Source organism: Equus asinus, chromosome 8 (assembly GCF_041296235.1).
Source record: "Equus asinus isolate D_3611 breed Donkey chromosome 8, EquAss-T2T_v2, whole genome shotgun sequence".
Taxonomy (NCBI): domain Eukaryota; kingdom Metazoa; phylum Chordata; class Mammalia; order Perissodactyla; family Equidae; genus Equus; species Equus asinus.
Window position 1 is genome coordinate 94,195,941 of NC_091797.1, and position 22,822 is coordinate 94,218,762.

Sequence of the window (22,822 nt, forward strand, 5' to 3'; positions counted from 1 at the left end):
TCAACACACGCTTATAGAATGCCTAAAATTTGAAAGTATGCGGACAACACAAATGTTGACAGGTAGATTAAGCAATATGAACTTTAATGCTGCTGGTGAGAATGTAAATTTAAATCCTTTGAAAACATGTTTTGGATTATCCACTAATGTCAAATAGATGTTTACCATATGACCAAGCAATTAGACTCCTTGAGCATACAGAAATGCATGTTCAAGGGCACTAAGAGACACACACCAAATGTTCACAGCAGCACTATTCATAATAGCTAAAAAGTAGAAACCATGTTTGTTCACCAACAGTAGAATAAATAAAGTTGGTATACTCATACAATGCAATACTTTCCAACAATGAAAATGAGTAACTTCATCAAAAATATGAATGAATCTTACAAATATAATGCTGATCAAAAAGAGGCCAGAAACAAAAGAATACATACTGCTTGGTCACAATTATATAAAATTCAAGAGGCAAAACTAAATTGAAGTGTTAGAAATTAGGGTGGTAGCTGTTTTTAAGGGAAGGAGGGAGTAGTGTTTATAATGAATCATCGGAGGGACTTCTTGATTATATGGGCATTAATTCTGTGATAAGCGATTGACCTATTCATTTATGTTTTGGGCACTTTTATGTTGCATATACTACTACCCACACAAAAATAAAGATTCCATACTGATGGATAGGAAAACTGGGCTGTGTGCTGGCTTTGACACTAATTCATGGTGTAAGCTCAGATAAATAATTTCTTCTCACTGGGTTCCAACTTGATCAGCTGTAAAAAGAAGTGTTTGGGCCAAATCAATTTTAGGATCCCTTTGTATAGTTATGTAGAGTTAGAATTCTAATACTGACAAAGGATAATGGACTAGGTGAATTTCTACCAGCTGCTGCCTAGGACCCTGGCTTTCAACCCTATGCTGAGGTCCAAGACTTGTGAAGAAAGAAAGCATCTACAGGTCCAATCATGGGAGGACAACACAACCACATCAACACTTACAACATGATTTAGTCCACACAACAGTTTTGACTCAACGTTTCAAAATGCCATGTCAGTTCTAACTCTGGGTCTTTGCACCTGTAGTTTCCACATCTAGATTGTCCCTCCATCCAAACCCTCCATCCGACTGAGCCTGTGTCCAAGAACTCTGGCTGTAGACTCTTCAGTGGGGAGTGAGGTACTTCCTGCTAAATTTTCCCCAGCATTGAGTCTGCACTACATTGCTGAGCTCTCCATTGATTACTATAGTTTCATATGTCATCCCTGCAATCCAGTTATGAAGTCCTTGGAAGCCAGATCTCATCCCCAGAGGATCAGTTATTGGACTGATCATACAGAGGAATGGTGAGTGAGTGAACAGAAAGTGAGCAATATCTACACAAGATTGCTCTTTCATGACTGTCAGCAGAGAAAGAATAATAAAAAAAATAGAGGAGTAGGTAGACAGAGTAAAGCAATGGTTATTGTTATGAAGCAAGATACTTGATCACGTTTGGGGGTAGTAGAAAGCAAGAAGTAACAGATGATGGTGGGGAGTAATTATGAAGCAAGTAGCCAGAGACATTGAGAAGAGATGGGATCAAGAGTAGGTCAGGTTGAGTGGTTGACCTTTGATGAAAAGGAAGACTCTTCATCCTCAGAGCTGGGGGAAGAAGGAAAAAATGAAGCAAAAGTAGATTTTTTTTGGGTGGGTGGAGGGATGTGTGGTTCATGGCTAGATTTTCTGTATAAAGTAGGAGGTGAGGCTTTCTGATAAGAGGTAGAGGTCCAGGAGCTAAAGAAGTTGTGGATAGTTTAGAATAGTCACCAAGACGACAAGGGTAAAAATTATAAGAAACGGACGAAAGGATTATTGGTTGAGGTTTAGAGCCTGGCAGAGGGCTCTCAAATCTACCTAGCTCTGCCTGAACACCGGTACCCCCAAAGTGTGCTCCCAGCTGCCCTGACCTTACTTGAACACAAACTTGTAGTAGTCCCACTTGAATCTGCCCCTTCAACTCTGATCCTCCCAGGCTCCACATAAAAAAAAAAAAAAAAAAAAAAAACAACCCACAAAAATTGTCTGAAAAATAGCCTATAAGCATGTTAGAAACACAGAAGTAAAATCCTCGGGGGTAGCAAAGAGTAAGTTGGAAGCCGGATTCAACCAAGTTTGGAGTTTTGCAAAGGGAGTTCAGTGAAAGGGGAGATAGACAAAGAATGGCGTCTATGTGCTGAAGGGTGATTATGAGGATAATCATGGAATCTAAGGGAAAGGAAAGCATGAGTGAGGTGAGGAAGAGGGATAAGGTGGCAGGATTCAGAATCAGAAGAATTAGAGGTAGATTTCTTTGTAGAACTTGAGTTTGGAAATGGTGTCGCCGGAGATGATTGCTTTTCCCCCCTAAGATTTGAAATAAAACCTATTGTTTTGTTATCTCACCAGACATTGGTGTTAGTGAAAAGCCTGTTCTTGATTATCTGAGCCTAGAAACTAACTCTGCGTTACAAACACAAAGTACTTTCTGCAACTTTGTTGTCTCTGGGTTTTCAAGGAATGCAACAACCGTGTAAATTGTAAGAAGATTGTACTTTTTACAAAATTGGATATTAACAAAAAAATTGTTGCCATTTCAGAAAAGATATCACCTACTGTGATGCCACTTACTCTATTTGAGTTGCCACAAAACATACCTGTGTCTGTCTGCATTTATAGTTGTCAGATTCATACTGATCCACATGGAGGGGGGAGGTAAATATTTAACCACAGTATTAGGACTTGTGTATTAATGCCTAATCATTTACTTGTTAAAACACACATTATCATATTATGAATTCCTTGACTTTTGTTTCTCTTATATAGTACAATTAAAGCATTAAATTGATGGTTTTGAAATTATATGTAAGTAGATTATATTGCCAATGATTTTTTATTGTGGTAAAATATGTACAAATAAAATTTGCCATTTTAATGTGTACAATTCAATGGAATTAATTACATTTACAATGACTATAAAATATTTCTCATTAAAAAGAGGCACTGTATGATCCAGGATTTTCTTTTGCTATTAAAGGACATTATTAGGACAACAGTCAATATCCGAATGAGGTCTGTAAATTACATAATAGTTTGTATCAAAGTTAATTTCCTGATTTTAAAATTTGCAGTGTGGTTTTCGATGTCTTTAAGGCACACAGACTGAAACATTTAGGGGTAAATGTATGTCATGTCTGCAATGATTCTCAATACAATCACATGACACTTAACAATGGGGATATGTTCTGAGAAATGCATTGTTAGGTGATTTCGTCCTCATGCGAATATCGTAAAGTGTACTTACACAAACCTAGATGGTGAAGCCTACTACACACCTAGGCTATTGGTACTAATCTTATGAGACCACCATCATATGTGGTCCATCTTTGACCAAAACGTCATTATTTGGTGCATGTCTGTATGTGTATTATCGGAGGTTGAGAACCAGTGAACAAGGTGAATTTTCTCAAACCTGGGGCAGGGGAGGTCTGTGAAAGCTGTTCTGTCCAACTCCTCATAATGATCTATTTAATAAGTAACCAGGACAGAATCTGTTATCAGAGTGTAGTAGCACACAAAAGGTCGTGCCCAAGATTAATTATTACAGATCTTCCTTGACTTACGATGGCGTTACATCATGATAAACCCATCATAAGTTGAAAATACTGTAAGTTGAAAATGCATTCAATATACCTAATCTACTAAACATCATAGTTGAGCCTAGCCTTCCATAAACGTGCTCAGAACACTTACTTTAGCCTACTGTTGGGCAAAATATCTAACACAATGTTTATTTTATAATTAAGTGTTGAATATCTCAGGTGCTTTATTGAACAGTGTATTGAAAGTGAACAACAGAATGGTTGTATGGGTACAGAATAATTCTAAGTGTATTGGTAGTTTGCCCTTGCAATCATGTGACTGACTGGGAGCTGTGGTTCGCTGCCACTGCCCAGCACCACAAGAAATTATCCCACTGCGTATTGCTAGTTCAGGAAAAGGTCAAAATTCAAAATTCAAAGTATAATTTCTACTGAATGCATATCACTTTTGCACCATCGTAAACTTTAAAAATCTTAAGTTGAATCATTGTAAGTTGGAGACCGTCTGTATTATCACTTAAATCATAACTTTGTAGATAAGAATGGACTCCTACCATTGTATGTTTCCAGCTGACCTCACAGCCTGCACAGTCACACACATGCTCTGGGTCCTCCATTTAGCTCCCCAACATTGCATCCCCTCCCCACTACCAGGAACCTTCCACTCCCAGAGGCTCCATCCCGAGGGGGCCCTTTGGCCACTATCATTCTGCTCCTGTACCCTGTTTATGCTCTTTAGGACCATAGATCTCTAGATGTCAGAGCCAGAGGAGAACTAAAAGATCATGGAGTCCTGCCCACTTATGGAACATGCGAGCGCTAAGCCCCGGACACCTTCAGGCTACACCTGCCCTCCTCCCCCCGCCCCCGGCAACGGGGAGAATCTCCAATAATTCCACTCAGCTGGGACCACCTCATTTCCTGCGTGTCGATAGCATGTCTCCCGTACTTGTCCACACACTCTATTAAAGTTTGCGTTTTAACATATATATATTTGCATATGTTGTCATAAAATGTTAAATGTTTTTATTTTTAAAATTCTTATATCTTTAACCATATGGTGAACATCTAGCACATTGGAATCTTTATTACCACCAGCACGGAGCTCAACAAAATACACTGAGTGCTGGGAAATGCTCACGTTGCATTAGGAAGGCTCATGTCATCTAATCTAAGCAGCTGGTTTACTTCCAGCAACAACTCAGCTCAACAGGAGAGCAATAATGAGGGTTAATTTTCTCTCATGAACTGCCTGGGCCATAAACTTGTGGGAGATTATTTCATTAGTCACCAATACGTGAGGAGTAACTGAGTCCCTCTTTCTTTCTTTTCTACACATGCTGCTGAATCTTCAAATCCGTTTCTTCTTTCCTCAATGATTAGCTCCAAGGAATTTAACTTTTAAAAGGCTTTAGAATTCTTTTAACATTTACCTCCGACATCTGTTTTATAGGAGTGGTCTTAGATAAAATAAAGACAAGTCAGTTTAATCATACAAAGCACTTTCCTCCTGTCTCACATGTCAGATAATCAAGCTGAAAATGAAGATATAACCCTAGACTGGTAGTTACTGTGCAGTGGAAAGGCAGGAGACTAGAGAATTCTCGACTTTTCTACTACAAATAGCTGTGTTACTTGAGTGAGACATTTTGTTCTTTCTGTACATCCATTTTTTTCATTTCTTTAATGAAAGTGTAGGTTTATACTCTTGAACCCCTTATGACTTGTAATTCTTCTACTCTAGAGATGCATGGTCTCTGATGCTCCTTTTTTCCATAAAAACTCGGTAGAGACACCCCAGGTAGTTCAAGACATCCATATGGCTTGACACATAAAGACTGTCAATATCTACACACCCAGTTCTGTGCTCTTAGCGCTCTAGCCCCATCCAAGCAATCTCGTGAAGCTAAAATGCCAGGAGCACTGAACTCACTGAGATTCTCAAGACGACAATGATGAAGAGGGAGAGGACAGAGAGGTAGATCTGGAGCCGCTCCCCACCAAACCGCTTCTTCAGATACTCCGGCATGGTCATCACCTGCAGAGACAGACGGCAACAGGGATCCGCTTTCAGAGCCCAGCACATTCAGATTATTCAACATTCACTAAGCACCTGTGGGCAGGTGACTGTATGTGGCACCTTGGAAACACAGAGATGAGAAAGGCACAGTCTCTTGGGAGAGCAGAAAGGTTGGAATGAACACAGGTGTTGGAATCAGAATTTTTGGGATTTGTTCACAGAGTCAACATCTACTAGAAGTGTGACCTTTGGCAAAGGGCAATCTCTCCGAACCTCCATTTTTCTCATCTGTGAAATGGGGTTTAATATGAAGGTAGATGTAAAACGCCTACAACAACACTAAATGCATGGCAAACACTCAGCAAATAATTGTTATTATTTTCACCAATAATATTGCAGTCTACTAAAAAAATATTACTTGTAAATAATGAACCACAGTTGTGGTTACATAATAAATTGATAATTGAATAAATTGCAAATATGCATTTGGGTGTGTATTTATAGGATTATCTTTATTAAAAGGAAAAATGTGGCACTAATTCCCTACTTACAGAAAAATAGGAGGTCAACTATGTGATATGTAGCATAAAAAGTGCAGCTTTCTGGTTTCTTCCTAGCAGATGGAGTTCATGATTTAATCTCCGCCCATATAAAAAAATGTTAAATAATTATTCATACGATATTATCAAAAACAAGAAGAGGAACTCTTGGTGGCTCGGAAACTGTGTGGAACCCCCTCAAAGATGGAAGCCACATCCAAGAACACATGCATAAGTTCTGTGTCAGGGGTGCTTGCACTAAGTACAGCATCCTTCAACAGAACTTGTTTAATCCTAGAACTAGACGGGACCCAGGACGAGCAAAGGAGAATTATATGGCGACCTGCAGAGGTACTAGCCAGAAGGCTGGGCCTGTGAGCATCCTCATCCCAGGAGTTCTCCCAAGATATAGCACCCCATGGTCAGAACGCCAGCAGCAGAAGGAATAAATGTAGGAGCTAGGCTCAGAGAGGCAGAACAGTCGGTTGACAACCAGTCAGTTGGCAACACCCAGGTGGAAGAGGGGCCGCCATAGCTGTGGTGTATCCTACCCCTACTTAAAAAATGAAACCACTTTACAAATGTCAGAGTGGCCAAGAGTAGAGTGAAGGAGAATATGATGTGTTGGTGAGGATGTGGGAAAATGGGAACCCTCACAATAGTAACCTGCAGGAGGACAGCTGACTGCAGCCATTTTCAAGAGCAATCTGGCTGCACTTTGTGGATTTCTGTAAACGTAACCCCAGAAATTCTGCGACAAATGCTATTACTCAGGTTTCATGATTGAGCAGAAAGAATGAGTAAATAAATGAATGCCTGACAGGTGTGTTGAGGACATCTGCAGATACTTACCTCTGCCTTGATGTATATGGGGACAAAGAACCACCCTAGAGCCAGTAACAGCAGTGAGGCCTAGGAGAAACCGAGAAAAGAGTATAAAGTGAAACAGGCTTGGCTTGTGGGCCTTATCACCTCATGACATCTGAGTCTGAAAATAAAATAAGTTTGCTTGAATTCTGTCCCACTTAACCAATTAGGATCCAGAGACAGCTGTGGATTCCTGTCTTGTTTCCACGATTCAGAGGCCACGGTTTCCTGGGGCTTAGATGTGACAAAAGATGTGTGGTGAAAAATGGACAGAAGAGATCTGAGCCCAGCTGGACCACTGGAAGGTCACACAATCTTTGCCAAAAGGAATTATCCCTGAACGGCAGGAGTTGTATACAGAGTGACAAAGCGATGAACAAGAAATTCGGAGATAGAAGAATACTCTCAGTGCCCCCTAAGTCTTGCCACATATGATAATGATAATCATATAATCTTGCATTGATATGCAATGTTTACAAAGAGACTTCACATATATCATCCGTGCTGCTGTCACAGGTGAGGCAGACATGATAAGCATAGTGATTCTTATCTTATGGAGGGGGAACTTGAACCTCATAGAGATTAAGGAAGCCCAAGTTCACAGGTTAAAAGAGGAGCAGCCTGGCTCTCGGCAGCCTGGTAATCACCCCCACTAGGGCCAAAGGGCATTTTGTCCGTGGTTCCAGAGGCTGGTTCCATTCTGGAGTCCATGACACTATCAATGCAAACCTAAGGCCATAGGGCGTATCCGGGGGTTGGGTCTATTTTGGAGTCCCTGATATATTAAGGTAAAACTAGGGGCAAAATCTTCAATAAAGAAGAGTTTCAGGCATTTGTAATGACTCAGGTCACATTCTGAGTCCATCCGGGGATGGTCTGCCTACATTTTCACTATGATACAATTTTCTTCCATACAAGCATCTCCCTCTGACTGATATGCATATACATGGACATGGGAACACGAGAAAGGATAAGAGAAAAGAAGAGAAAAAACTGGGGCAAGTCAAGAAATATTTATGGCACGTTCACCACCTGTTCAACCAAGTGCTAGATGGTGGGGCAGTGTGAGTGACATGAGAGGACATCATACCTGTCTTTAAAGAATTTAGAGTCTAATTAAGGGGACATAGCTTCTACTGGTGAAATGGCAATAAAACAATTAGGAACCCATTCACAAAGTCTTGTAGATTCTACTTACTATCTCTAAACCAATCACTCCTTATTCTGCTGTCACTTCCTTGATCAGGCTCCTCTTGGTCAGTTTCTATCCTTCGATCTGGCATCAGCACCAGGAAGCCCCCTTGACACATGCCGAGCCCCACTCGTCATCTAGGCTGGATGTCTCTCCTGTGAGATCTCGCGATGATCCATGCATGTTTCTCTCTGTACTTTCTACTTGGTAGTGAATACATATCTGTCTCTCCCCTTGGGATGTAAGCTTTTCAAAAGAAGAGACCATTGCTCTTACATCTTTTATTCCCTGCACCTAATTCAGAGCTGGACGCACAGTGTAATAACTCAAGGAGGAGAGATACAAGTGAGAGCTAAAATAATCAAGGATGTCAAATGAAAGTGGAAATTGAATTGTACGGAAATGAACTTCCTGATGGGAAAACTGCTTGAGCAAAATCTCAGAGGTGGGTAATAATGTGACTGGATTGGCCCAGGCAGACTGTGGCCACAGGGAAGGCCCTGAAGTTCAAACAAGGAGTGGGTTAGGAGAGGGGAAAATGGAAATTGAACCAAAGAGGAGTTATCCTATACAGACTCCCAGAAAAACGTACCTGGATATAAGTTTGATTTAAAGGAAAAAGCCTATGATGTCACTTACATTCCATTCAAATGCTGCAGTGGCGATTCCTGAAGCTGCTCCTGTCCCAGCCAGCCCCACAATTTGGCCACTGCCGATGTTACTGGCGAAGAGAGAGGCGCCCATCTGGAATCCAAGAGGACAGACTAGGATCAGAGTTAAAAGACCCAAATCAGACTTCTTGAAAACAGATAAATGTTGGGATTTTCTGTCACCACTCCTTAGGGCATGTACCAGCAAACTACAACCTATGGGCGGAATCCAGCCAGTTGCCAGTGTTTGTATGGTTGGTAAGCTAATGTCTTTTATATTTTTGAATGGTTAAAAAAAATCTTAAGAAGAACAATATTTTGTGAAATGTGAAATGATGTGAAATTCAAATTTCAGTGTCTATAAATAGTTTTATTGGAGCACTGCCATTCTTGTTGGTTTTACGTATTGACCGTGGCTGCTTCTATGCTACAACGGCAGAGTTGTGTGGTTGCAACAAACTTTATGGCCCATAAACTCTAAAATACTTATAGTCTGGCACTTTATAGAAAAGCTTGCTCATTCCTGGCTTAGAAGAACGTTAATCTACCTATTTGAATGCTCTGGGTTGAACCTGTCCTTGGCCAAGAACTTCCAGACCCTCTGTTGGCCCCTTCAACCAGCCTCAAGGATCCCAAAGTTGGGTAGAAGGGAGCTCCTCTTCATCCTTCTGGCCCTGAGGAGCCTCTTCTCATCCACCTCCCTCTCGATCACATTGTCTACTGTTCTTAAGTCAAAGATCAAGCGAGATCCCTTGAGCGGGCATGGATGAGCACTAGTCCTCACAGAACAGCACTGGGGTGTGAGACCCCTGCAGTGCCTCTTCTTCTATTCCCACCTTTTCAGCCCTCTGTAAAATCACCTTTTCTATCCAGGTGTTTGGGGCCAGGGGATGGGATTGATTTCATTTGTGGCTATAGGATTGATTGAGCCTTGCATGTTTCACGAAAACAGTCCTAAGAAGGCAATGTTGGGTTGGACATTCCAAGTGAAAATCCATTATGAGCTTGCAGTTGGTCTGCTTCAATCACCTTAGCCAGGTCATTTCCAGATCTCTACTTTCCTTCCTACTATTTAGTCAGAAAATCTGTGAAGGAACCATGTACTGAGCACCCACTGTATACCCAACCCACTGCTGACACTATGGGTTCAGAGAAGAAGTTCTATGCAGCAATAGGACTCTGGTCAAGGAGGCCAGGCGTTAAAGCCCAGCAAGAAAGACACCAACTGGGCAAGAATCAAAGAGTCATCAGCATTCACATCACCACAAGGAACACATATCCGCTATCGTAACTGCATAGAGGAGAGGACTAGACATTCAGGTGGGAGTGCAGATGAAGCAGGGCTTGAGTTGAGTTTTGAAGGAGGAGAGCAGAGAGGGGAAGGCTCATCCAGATAAGAGGAGCAGCACTAGATTGGATTGGGAGCAAGGAAGGAATGTGCTGGGGGATCTTAAGGAGCCAAGGCAGAAGATTCTTGATGAGGACCGAGGAAAAAGAACATGAAGCAGAGCTGGACTGTGTTTCCTTAAGTGCCACACTACACGTGCTTTTATAGTCAGTGACACACTATAATTTATTGAAACTACAGGGCAGAGACCTGAGGTCAGGGATTTAGGAAAAGAGACACCAGCAGGTAAGTTAACCAATGCACATCAAAAATTCTCAGCATTCCCAATGTTTTCTTTCTTTATTCTTAAACACACACACCCATGAAATTTATCTTCAGGAAACTCTGACCCACTCACCGTCCACCAGACCATTTCTCGCCCAGCCAGGAAGAAGCCTCCAATAGTGTTCCGGTTGGTCCTCAGCATCGCCTGAGCAGAAGAGAAGACATATGATGGTCAAGACCCAGCAGATGCACCCAAGATGCTCCAGAGGCTGTGGCCAGGTGCTGAGGGAAGTGACCTTGTCCAGCAGCCCTACAGGGCAAAACGTTTTCTTGCAAAAGGTGATATAGCATCAATTTTTAAAGGACTTCAAAAATCATAGTTTCATAGACGCATAGGGATTTTAAGAAATCATATTCCTCAACCTCTGTCTTAGTTTCTCTTTATTTTCATTTATGAAAACAATGTGAGGAATCATTAATGTTGTTTTTAGAAGAAAATTTGAAGCCTCACACCCATTACTAAAAAGAGTGAATGTAAATGAATTAAGTATCCAATTCAACTAAATTAGAAAGTGAGCAAATGACAAAGGAAAATAAAAGAGGTAAGATAATAAAAATAACACCTTTATTCATTATGCCCGGTGCTGGTGATCCCGAACTGTTTAAGTCTGAAGTTCCCACTGCTGGTTCTGTTCAAATGATGGAGTTGTTAGGAGAATAAATTAACTCAGCATAAGCTTTGTTTATGTCACACAAAAGAAAATGATTCCGAGAGAAGGAAAATGAAATCTGTGACAGCTGTTAATGCTCTCTCAGCTTCGTCACACCACATCTTTCCCTCCCTCAGATGTTTTATTCCCGTCATGTGCCCACCCTAAACACCCCATTGGCCTCCTACATACCCATAGCCCAACAGCCATCACCACCACGAAATAGATGACAATGACAGAGATGTCAGCAGGGTTTTGGATGAGCTGTGACATCGCAGGTGGCTCTGGGGTCCCAGTCATGGTGCTGGGGCTTAACGTGCTGGCCATGGCTACAGGAGGTTCCTTCTTCAGCCCTGGGATGGCCCTTTCATTATATAAGCTCCGGGTTAATGATCAGCCTTGAGGAGGTGGGGCATGCTATCAGAACCAGCTCTTGGGCATGGTGATCTTTAAACCTCTTCTCTGAAGCTCTGAGACCCCAGACCTCTAGCAGTCAGTGTTGACCTAAGTGAAGTGTGAGAATGAGGGGTGAGAGACAAGAAATGGGATGAGAATTGGAGGTGGAAAGTGGTGTGTTCACAGAGTCTTTGAACTCTAGACTCTAAAAACATGGTGTAATCTACACAGGAATCGAAATATAATGATGTACACCTGAAATTTATATAATGTTATAAACCAATGACACCACAATAAAAAATAAAAAAATAAATCAAGGGGGCTGGCAAAAAAAAAAAAAAAAGAGAAAGAAATGAATTTGAGAACATTGTCACTGATTTTTCAGAAATTCAAAGGATTATAAGAGAATGTTGTGAACCATGCCTGCATCTCTGGAATAAACCCTACTTGATCATGGTGATTTGGGAAGCTTCCCCTTCTCTTCAATTTTTTGGAAGAGTTTGAGAAGGATAGGTATTAAATTTTCTTTGAATGTTTGGCAGAATTCACCAGGGAAGCTGTCTGGTCCTGGACTCTGATTTTTTTGATTACTGGTTTGATCTTCTTACTGGTCTATTCAAATTACCTATTTCTTCTTGATTCAGTTTTGGAAGGTTGTATGATTCTAAGAATTTATCCATTTCTTCTAGATTATCCAATTTGTGGGCATGTAGCTTTTCATAGTACTCTCTTATAATCTTTTGTACTTCTGAGGTGTCTGCTGTAATGTCTCCTCTTTCATTTCTGATCTTATTTATTTGAGCCTTTTCTTTTTTTTCTTGGTTAGTCTATCAAAAGTTTTGTTAGTTTTGTTTATCTTTTCAAAGAACCAGCTCTTGGTTTAATTGATTTTTTTCTGTTGTTTTCTTAGTCTCTATTTAATTTATTTCTGCTCTGATTTTTATTATTTCCTTCCCTTACTGATTTGGGCCTTTGCTGGTTCTTCTTTTTCCAGTTTCTTTAGGTGCATTGTTAGATTGTTTATCTGAGATTTTTTTTTGTTTGTGGAGGTAGGCCTGTATTGCTATAAACTTCCCTCTTAGAACCAAGTTTACTGTATCCCATAAATTTTGGCATGTTGTATTTTCACTTTCATTTGTCTCAAGGTATTTTTTGATTTTTCCTTTGGTTTCTTCATTGACTCAATCGTTCAGTAGCATTTTGTTTAATCTCCATATATTTGTGGCTTTTCTGATTTTCGTCTTGTAGTTGATTTCTAGTTTCATACCTTTACGGTCAGAAAAGATGCTTGGTATTATTTAAATCTCCTTAAATTTACTGAGACTAGTTTTGTGGCCTAATATGTCATCAATCCTAGAGAATGTTCCATTTTCATTTGAAAAGAATGTCTATTCTGCTATTTTTGGAGGGAATTTCTGTATATATCTACTAATTCCATCTGGTCTAATGTGTCATTAAAGCCAATGTTTCCTTATTGCTCTTCTCTTTGGATGATCTACCCATTGGTGTAAGTGGAGTGTTAAAGTCCCCTCCTATTATTGTATTACTTTCTATTTTTCCTTTTATGTCGGTTAATAATTGCTTTATATATTTAGGTGCTCCTATGTTGTGTGCATAGATATTTACAAGTGTTATATCCTTTTGTTGGATTGTTTCCTTTCTTATTATGTAGTGCCTGTCTTTGTCTCTTGTTACAGTTTTTGTTTTAAAGTCTATTTTGTCTGATACAATTATTGCTACCCCAGCTTTCTTTTCATTGCCATTTTCATGGAGTATCTTTTTCCATCCTTTCACTCTCAGTTTGTGAGTGTCTTTAGGTCTGAAGTGTGTCTCTTTTACGCAGCATATATATGGGTCTTCTTTTTCTTTAATCCAATCAGCCACCTTATTCCTTTTGATTGGATCATTTAGTCTGTTGACATTTAAAGTAGCTATTGATAAGCATGTACTTATTGCCATTTTGTTACTTTTCTCTGGGTATTTTAGTAGTTCTTCTCTGTTCCTTTCTTCTTCTCTTGCTCTCTTCCCTTGTGGTCTCGTGGCTTTCTTTAGTATTATGTTCAGGTTCCTTTCTCTTTATTTTTTGTGTATTTATTATAGGTTTCTGGTTTGTGATTACCATAAGGTTCCTATATAATAACTTACGTAAATAGCAATCTATATTAAGTTGATGGTCTCTTTAGTTTGACCTCTTTCTAAAAGCTCTACTCATTTACTCCTGTCCTCCCACATTTTATGTTTTTGGTATGATATCTAACCTCATTTTTTGTGGGTGTGTGTCTGTTCCCATCTTATCATTAAAATAGGTAATTTTAGTACTTTCGTCTTTTAATATTCATTTTATCTTCATAGATGGTTGATCTGCCACCTTCACTATATTTTTGCCTTTACCAGTGATTTTATTGCCTTTTTTTGGAGATAATTTTCTTATTCCTATTTGTGGTCTTCTCTTTCCACTTAAATAAGTCTTTTTAGCATTTCTTGCAAAACTTGTATCTTGGTCATAAACTCCTTTAATTTTTGCTTTTCTTGGAAACTCTTTATCTTTCCTTCCATTCTGAATGATAAACTTGTCAGGTAGAGTATTTGGGTTTATCTTGTTTGGTGTCCTCTGTGCTTCCTGTAACTGGATGTCTGTTTCCTTCCTTAGGTTAGGAAAGTTTTCAGGTATTATTTATTCAAATAGATTCTCTGCCCCTTTGTCTCTCTCTTCTCCTTCTGGGACACCTATGATACGAATGTTAGTGTGCTTGATGTTGTTTCAGAGAGGTTCCTTAGACTGTTATTGTTCTTTTTAATTGTCGTTTCTTTTCTCTGTTCAGCTTGGGTGATTTCCTCTAGTCTTTAGTGCAGCTCGCTGATCTGTTCTTCTGTATCATCTAGTCTGCTATTGAGTCCCTCTAGTGAATTTTTCATTTCCAGTATTGTATTCTTCATTTCTGATTTGTTCTTTTTTACATTTTCGAATTCTTTGTTGACGTTCTCACTGAGTTCATACATTCTTCTCCCAAGATCAGTGAGCATCCTTATGAGTTTTTGTTTGAACTCTTTGTTGGGTAGATTATTTATTTCTGTTTCATTTAGTTCACTTTTGTCCTGTTCCCTTACTTAGAATGTATTCCTTTGCCTCCTCATTTTGCTTCTTTCTCTGTGCTTATATCTACGTATCAGATGGGTCAACTACGTCTTCTGATCTTGGAGAGGTGGCCTTATGTAAGAGATGACTTGTGAGGTCCAGCAATGTGCTTCCCTCCTGTCACCAGTTTCAAATATTCCTGGAGTGACCTGTTTGTGGGCTACATGTGTTCTTCTGTTGTGGCAGAGTTTCTCTTGCTTCAGGTGCCTATGGAGGCTAGGCTGTTTCCCTGGCCAACTGGTTTTAATTCTCAGCTGTGTGTGGCTGCTGTGGACCCTTCAGTCACTTTTTCAGGTTTGAGGAGCCCCAGCACAGTTGGCTTCAAGGTCTACTAATAAATGCCCATTGCAGTTTTTCTGTTAAGTGAGTGGGTCCACAGCGTGGCTTACCAGGGCTTACAATTGTTGTAGGCTTCCAGCCTTCAATGCTGTTGTAAGCTCTCTCAGGATTGCAGCTGAGTGGGGCTGGCTGCAGGTAAGGGAGGACTCAATTGTTTCAGGCTTTCAAAGGTGGGGCTGATCTCCTATATGGCTGTTTGAGAAGTACAAGTCTTCTGCAGCTGACAAGTCCCACTGCCCACAGGGCTACACACACTGTCAACACAGTCCTGCCCCACGGGCACATCCAAAGCCCCTGAAGCAGACCCAGTCACCCCACTGCAGAGGTCCCACACATACCACCAATACCCCACACACTCCACCTGCTCCTCATGCATGCCCTGCCCTGCAGATGTGGACCCACTCACCCAGCTGCAGAGGATCCAGGCACCCAGACTCTGTATGCCCACAGGTTGCTTGAGGGCTTGCTGTTGGGTGAGGCCTGTCCCTAAGGCAGGCTGCCTGCCCTGGCTGACCTAGATTAGATTGGTGCTCTAGTGGGTGGAGCTGAACCTGGGCTAATAGGCCAGGAGGAGAACTCAAATTGCATCTGCCAGCATCTGTGTCAGCATGCCTGTACTAGGTCACTGTAATGGCTGACAATAATGTCTCAGCCCCTGGAGAGGTCTCATCTCTCACCAAGATGCACCCAGAGCCTATCAGGTGAGTCTCTTTTCACCAAAGGACTGTGCATCTTTCTTTCTGGTGATTTTAGTTTGCTTTCTGAAACAGGTGAATTTGTCCCTGGGCCCTTTAAGAGCTGGCTTTTTTTTTGCTGCTCATGTCTGATAGCTTTTCTGGGGGGTATTCCCCATTGTTGTTAACAGCCAGCAAAGACAGATGTTTTGGTTGTGCCGAGTCCAAAGGATGCTTATAGCAGTAATGCTCTACATCTCAGCTCCCCTGCTCCTCCAGGGAAGGCTGTGTACCTTATGATTGCTCCTGGCCAGCTGTGAAGTGCCATGACTCACGAAGGTGGATTTTTTTCTCTCCAGAAAGGAATTTTTCCTCTTCCACCTCAGTCAGGACTGTCCCTTGTTGTGGGGGTTCTTTTTATTCAGTTTTCAGTTCTCTTTAAGGGGTAACTGTTCCCAGTGTGATTGTAAATTGGTTGTGTCTGTGGGAGGAGGTGAGTTCAGAGTCCGCCTACACTGCCATCCTGACGCCATCCTCTCAAATTCATTTCTGATTTAAGTAATTTGGGCCTTATCTCTTTTCTTCTGAGTGAATCTAGCTAATAGTTTGTCAATTTTGTTAATCTTTCTGAAGAAATAACTCTTGCTTTAGTTAATTTTCTCTGCTTTTTCTTTTCATTGTTTTGTTTTTCTCTGCCCTAATCTTTATTATTTCCTTCCTTCTGATAGCTTTGGGATTAGTTTCTTATTTTTCAGGTTCCTTAAGGTGTAAAATTAGTTATTGGATTTGAGTTCTTTCTTCTTTTTAAATGTAAAGCTTTAAAGTTATGCATTTCACCCTTAGTACAGCTTTCTTTGCATCCCATAAGTTGGTATATTTTGATTTTGTTTTCATTTGTCTCAAGTTATTTTTAGCTTTACTGAGGTATAATTGAAAAATAAAAATTGTATATAATTAAGGTGAACAGAGGATATATTGGTATATATATACACATTGTGCAATGATTACCACAAACAAGCTAATTAACATTACCCACATGGTTACTTCTTTTTGAGAGAACAATTAAGATCTACTCTCTTAACACATTTAAAGTATATAATACAGTATTATTAACTACAGTCACCATTCTGTACATTAGACACCAGAATTTACTCATTTTGCAGAACTGAAACTTTGTAACCTTTAACCAACATTCACCATTTTCCCCACACTCTAGCCTCTGATAACCATACTTCTACTCTCTACTTCTAAAAGTTTGACTTTTTTAGATTCTACCTATAAGTGAGATCATGCAATATTTGTCTTTCTGTGTCTGGCTTATTTCGCTTAGCATAATGTCCTCCAGACTTATCTGTGCTGTTACAAATGGCAGGATTTCCTTCTTTTTAAAGGCTGAATAATATTTCTTTGTGTGTATGTGTATGCATATGCCATATTTTCTTTATCCATTCATCTGTCAATGGACATTTAGATTGTTTCTGTATTCTGGTTATTGTGAATAATATTGTATGAACATGGGAGTGCAGATAACTCTTCAGCATCCTGATTTTATTTCTTCCAAATATATACTCAGATGTGGGATTGCTGGATCATACAGTAGTTTTATTTTTAGTTTTTTGAGCAACCTCCATACTGTGTTCCATAGTGGCTGTATCAATTTACATTCTCACCAACAGCACACAAGGGTTCCCTTTTCTCCACACCCTCACCAACACTTGTTATTGCTTGTCTTTTTGGTAAGAGCCATCCTAACAGAGATAAGGTGATATATTATTTTGGTTTTGATTTGCATTTCCCTGATGATTAGTGATTTTTAGCATTTTTTCAAGTGCTTTTGGTCGTTTGTATGCTTTCTTTGGAAAAATGTCTATTCAGATCCTTTGCCCATTTTTTAATCAAATGTTTTTTTGTTTTTGCTTTTGAGTTGCAAGAGTGCTTTGAATATTTTAGATATTAATCCCTTACTAGGCAATGATTTGGAAATATTTTCTCCCATTCTGTAGATTGCCTTCTCATTTTGTTGGATTTTTCTCTTTGATGTGCAGAAGCTTTTTGGTTTGATGTAATGCCACTTATTTATTTTCTCTTTCATTGCCTGGCCTTTTGGTGTCATATGCAAAAAATCGTTGCCAAATACAATATCAAGGAACTTATTGCCTACATTTTCTTTTAAAAGTTTATGATTTTAGGTCTTATGCTCAAGTCTTTAATAATCCACTTTGAGCTAATTTTTGTGAGTGGTGTAAGATAGGGATCCAGTTCCATTCTTTTGCATGTGGATATCCAGTTTTCACAACACCATTCATTGCAGAGACCATCCTTTCTCAATATGTGTTCTTGGCATCCTTGTCAAAGATTAGTTGACTTTGTCCATGAGTTTATTTCTTGGATCTTGATTTTATTCCATTGGTCTATGTGGCTGTTCTTATGCTTGTATAGTACTGTTTTAATTATTCTAGCTTTATAATACAGTTTGAAATCGGGAAGTGTGATGCCTCCAGCTAAGTTCTTCTTTCTAAAGATTGCTTTGTCTATTTGTGGTAGAATTGTTTTTTATATTTCTGTGAAAAAACATCATTGGAATTTCAATAGAGATTGCGTTGAACCTGTAGATTGTTTTGGGTAGTATGGACATTTTAACAATACTAATTCTTCCAATCCATGAACATCAGATATCTTCCAATTTATTTACATCTTCTTCAGTTCATTTCTTCAAGATTCTATACTTTACAGTGTACAAATCTTTCACTTGCTTGGTTAAATTTATGCCTAAATATTTTGTTCTTTTGGATGCTATTGTAAATCAGATTGCTGTCTTTATTTCTTTTTCAGATAATTCATTGTTAGTGTAGTTGTGTTAGTAACAACACGACTGACTTTTGTTGTTTGGCCTTAGAATAAGGCAAGAAAACATCACTTTTTAGAGATTCCTATGAATCTGAGGTTCAAAACCCTCATGCAGCAAGAGGAATTCCATAAGAGGGGAAGGACTTGGTAAGCTCCAACAAGATGGTACATACTCATAATTTTCCTTTACAAGTTAAATTAACCCACCAAGCAACAGGTTTCCTTTGGATCATTTTCATTTCTGGATAAGGAGTTTCTGTTTGGCATCACATTGTATTCCACCTAAAGGCCTGGAGTTTTGACCCTCTGAGCTCCCACATTATCCTTTGAGCAGAGTGGAGGCTCAAGGCACAGAATCCCTGCCTTCTGAAGTGTTTGCTCCTCCAGGCTATGTGGCTTCAGCCTCTCTAGTTCTTGCAGCTGTGCACTCACATACTCTCGTCTCAGGCTCAGGGATGAGGGAAGAGGAAGGAGGAAGGAGTCTGGGCATGAGGAGACCTCAGAGACTTGTGGATTCCTGGATGTTGACTAGTCCGGATGAATTAGTAAAGTAACCTTTGTGCCCTCCGTAGGAGGAGCAAGTTCTCCTGCCTTCTCTGGGAGATCTATATAGAAGAGTTGCTTTGAAAACTGTTTTTTCATGCATATGGGTCTGGGTTAGTCTTTGGGGATGGTTCCATTTACTTCCTGAGTCCTCATCTCCCTGCTGCAGTCACAAGGGCTTTCTGTCTGTTACCTGTTCTATCACTGGCATACACTCTAGTTTCCTTAAATAATTGTTTATTGAATGAATGGATTAATGCTAAGAAACCTATGAGGTGGACTATTTTCATACCTTTACCGCAGGAGGAGAAAATGGAGTCCCTGCAGCCCTAGTCTCTCCCTGAATTTCACCATCATATTTCTGCCATATTCCACCATGTTCTATAAATCAACAAAAATAAAATCAGACTAATCACTGATGTTACTATGTTTTGCTCTGTCTAAAATATTTCCTGTGTCAGTCATGACTTCTCAGCATCGGTGCTAGTGACATTTGGGCCAGATGATTCTTTGTGTGCATGCTGTCCCGTGCATTGTAGGATGTTTAGCAGAATCCCTAGCTACTAACCACTAGATGCCACTAGCAACCTCTCCCCGATGCTCCCACAGTGTGACAACAAAAAGTGTCTCTAGTCATTGTCAAAATCCCTGGGGGACAAAATCATTCTGATTTAGAACCATTGACATAGCCACCCAAACCCACCTTCAAACTTAATTAACTTTTCTTTCTTCTCATCTGCCAGATCCATATGCCCACTAGTCTGGTAGACTCTACTCCTACTCACGTTTCAAACTCATCTCCTCTTGATTTCCACACGATGGATATTTTCACACAGCCATACTCTCCTCTTGCTAGCTTTCTCTAATTTACATTATTTAAAAAAATTTTTGAATACTGAAAGCTGAGAATGTCACTGCCATATTTAAAATCTTCAATGTCTGTCAAGTAAATGAAGCCCCAAATCCCAAGTGTGGCATATAACGCACCCCCATATCCCCCTTCCACCCATCACTTGTTCCTATCCTATCTGCCCAGCCTTTCCCCACCTCACCACCTTCTGCAGTCAGCACACATAGCAGACTTCTGTCACCTTCTGGATGTCCCTTGATCTTGAATGCTGCAGAGGTTTTATGCCTTCTATTTCCTCTTCTTACAATGTCCTTTCTGATATTGTTTTAGAACTAGAACAAGTTCCGCCTCCTCTGGGAGACCCAAATATAATGAGTCACATAGTAAGCAGCTGTGCTAATCATCACACTATTAAGGTCTAGGATAGTGCCTGGCACATTGGAGTCATGAAAATATTGTGCATTGCAAACTCTGTAACCCAGTTAAAACAAGAGGAAACCCAGAGAGCCACAGGACTATTAGGTGTTTAAGGAGAGGGGGTTTGACTTGAATCAGCAGAGGGTGCTGTGGGACTAAGCAGGGACAGTCAGCTCTTGGGTGCTCTCAGGTGAATGAACCCCAAGCCTAAGAGTGGAGAGTTTTTCTCACTGTTGAGGACTTTACAGTTGCGTCATCTTGAGGAGAGGCATCAATGGAGTTATAGGTGATGATCTGTGAATTATTCAGCAGAAGCCTGAAGAGACCTACTATATTTTTCTTGAGCTTTTACTGGTTTTAAAACTAGCAGCTTGGTTCTGTGATTTTCTGTGGTTCAGAATTTTATTTTCTTTCTTTGGATCTCTAAGTACATCATTATTATGGCACATGTAATATGATATATGTATTTTTATATGTGGATCTCAGACTGATTCTCTGGCTCCAGGTCAGGCAGCATGGCCTCCCTGGCCATCTCTGGGCTCCAGCCTGAGGATGAGGTTGATTATTGCTGCTCAGCGTGGGGCAGCAGCCTTAGTGCTCACACAGTGCCCCAGGCCGGTGGGGAAGGAGACACAAACCCTGAGCTCCCCAGGCTCATCCAGTACATGGGGCCCTCACAGAACACCGTTTCTCTGGCCCAGTAAAAGACCTACACAATTGGCAAATTTATGTAGGTAACACCATTGTGAGTATATTTGTGGCAATTTAAAGAAATGTACATTCACATGCATTAAAAATTGCTAAGAAGGACTACAAGATTTAACTAAGGAAATACATATTTTTACAGATTTTTCTTTTCTGTTCCAATTGGAGATGCTGGATTCACTTGCTTAGAGGGTTCATCTCTCTGACCTCGGGCAGCCATTCATCAGGGTCACCAACAACCAACAATCTCTCTTTTTTTTGGCCTTGGCACATGTTTTGACCTCTGACTCCAAGGCCCTTTCTTCCTCTTTCCCATAGAGATCTCTTGACTCATCCTACAGATCCAAACTTATACATCACATTTTTTTTGAGGCTTCTTTGGCCCAACTTCCCTGTACCCCTCAACATGCACACAGGGTAATCTCCCCATAGGTGTGTCCCTATTATATCCTTCAACTGTCTTTTAACATAGCGTGTGCAGTATCTAGATCAGCAGACAAAGTTGGAGCTGTAGGGGTACAATTGACAGAGATTGACATTTTGAAAAAAGTGAGTTTTCCATCGAGATAAAAATCCAGGTGTGGGAGCCTCACTGTTCCAATGGTGGACCAACGGAGGCCTCTTCTCACTCTATTGTCTTGGGTAGTGACACCAGGAAAAATTACAGTACAAAAAAAAAACACTGCCCCATGTTCTCAGTGTTATCACAGTGACTGGAGGTTGTGGCCCCTGTGGCCAGCAGAGGGCGCTATGAGATGTCTGGAGTGTGCAGGTGTTGTGCCAGACAGCTGTCAAACCGCTCAGCTGGCTCTAGGGGATTTGGGCAAACTGTGTCCTCATTGGTGTGTGGCTTTCCTCCAACTGTGATACCCCCGTGTCACCCCATGAGCTCCTGGGTCTGGCTCTTATTTTTTCAGATTTGAGTCATCTCCTTTTTCTCTATAAAGTCTTTGATCAAATCTGGTCTAGAAGTGCTGATAGACAGCGAGGACTCAGAATGTAAGTGGATAGTAAGTCTGCTCCTAGGAAAGTCTGGCTGGAGGATAAGACACAGCTTGTGGGCATAATCCCCATAGTGGAGCTTCTAGAGACAGAGCTCTGAGGCATCTCCAACATGCCCTGGAGCTTTTTCCTTCAGTCTTTTATGAATGGGGCATTTGCCAAGGGTTTAGGTGAAAGGGTTCTTGGGGTCACACAGGACCTGTCTTTCTTCTTTGGTTGTCAAAGGCTGGTGTGTCATGATGTCAGACTCAAAACCCCTGTCTCAATGTATTGGTCACTTGCTCAGAAGGTCACCACCTTCTGCAAGGGAAGCCTTAAAAATGTGGGTAATTTTGATACAGTCTTGCATCAACAACTCTCATCCTGAAGCACTATAAATGTGATTGTTCTTCCCTGGAGTACAGCCTGAGGGGGAGACTGATTATTACTGCAGACCTGGAATTATAGCCTCAGAGGTTACGCTGTCCTCTTGGTCCTAGGGAAGTGGGCAAAGGCATCCCCTCTGCATCCTTTGCCATGTCGTTTGTTCCCCTATTGCACCTGTGACCAACACTAGCTCATTAAGGATATTTCTGCTGTCACTTCTGCTACCAGAACCTGAAGATCTAAGGCATTTGAGTCTTTAGCAATGTCTACTCATGTAGTCCCATCAAAGCTTAGACCTAACCATTGATTACTCTTTTTAAATTGCATTTTCTTATAGTTACAG

At 40.5% G+C, this 22,822-nt stretch overlaps 1 protein-coding gene across 1 annotated transcript in view; it reads right to left on the bottom strand.

Moving 5' to 3' along the window:
- Nucleotides 1-11,540, bottom strand: part of SLC5A4 (solute carrier family 5 member 4) — a 35,235-nt gene extending 23,695 nt beyond the window's left edge. The window contains exons 1-5 of the mRNA XM_014835718.3: nucleotides 11,397-11,540; nucleotides 10,628-10,699; nucleotides 8,872-8,976; nucleotides 7,026-7,085; nucleotides 5,548-5,652 (exon numbers count right to left, since the gene is read on the bottom strand). Of these exons, the coding sequence (XP_014691204.1) occupies nucleotides 5,548-5,652; nucleotides 7,026-7,085; nucleotides 8,872-8,976; nucleotides 10,628-10,699; nucleotides 11,397-11,531 (477 nt within the window). The 5' untranslated portion in view covers nucleotides 11,532-11,540. The remainder of the gene's footprint in view (nucleotides 1-5,547; nucleotides 5,653-7,025; nucleotides 7,086-8,871; nucleotides 8,977-10,627; nucleotides 10,700-11,396) is intronic.
- Nucleotides 11,541-22,822: the final 11,282 nt, after the last annotated feature.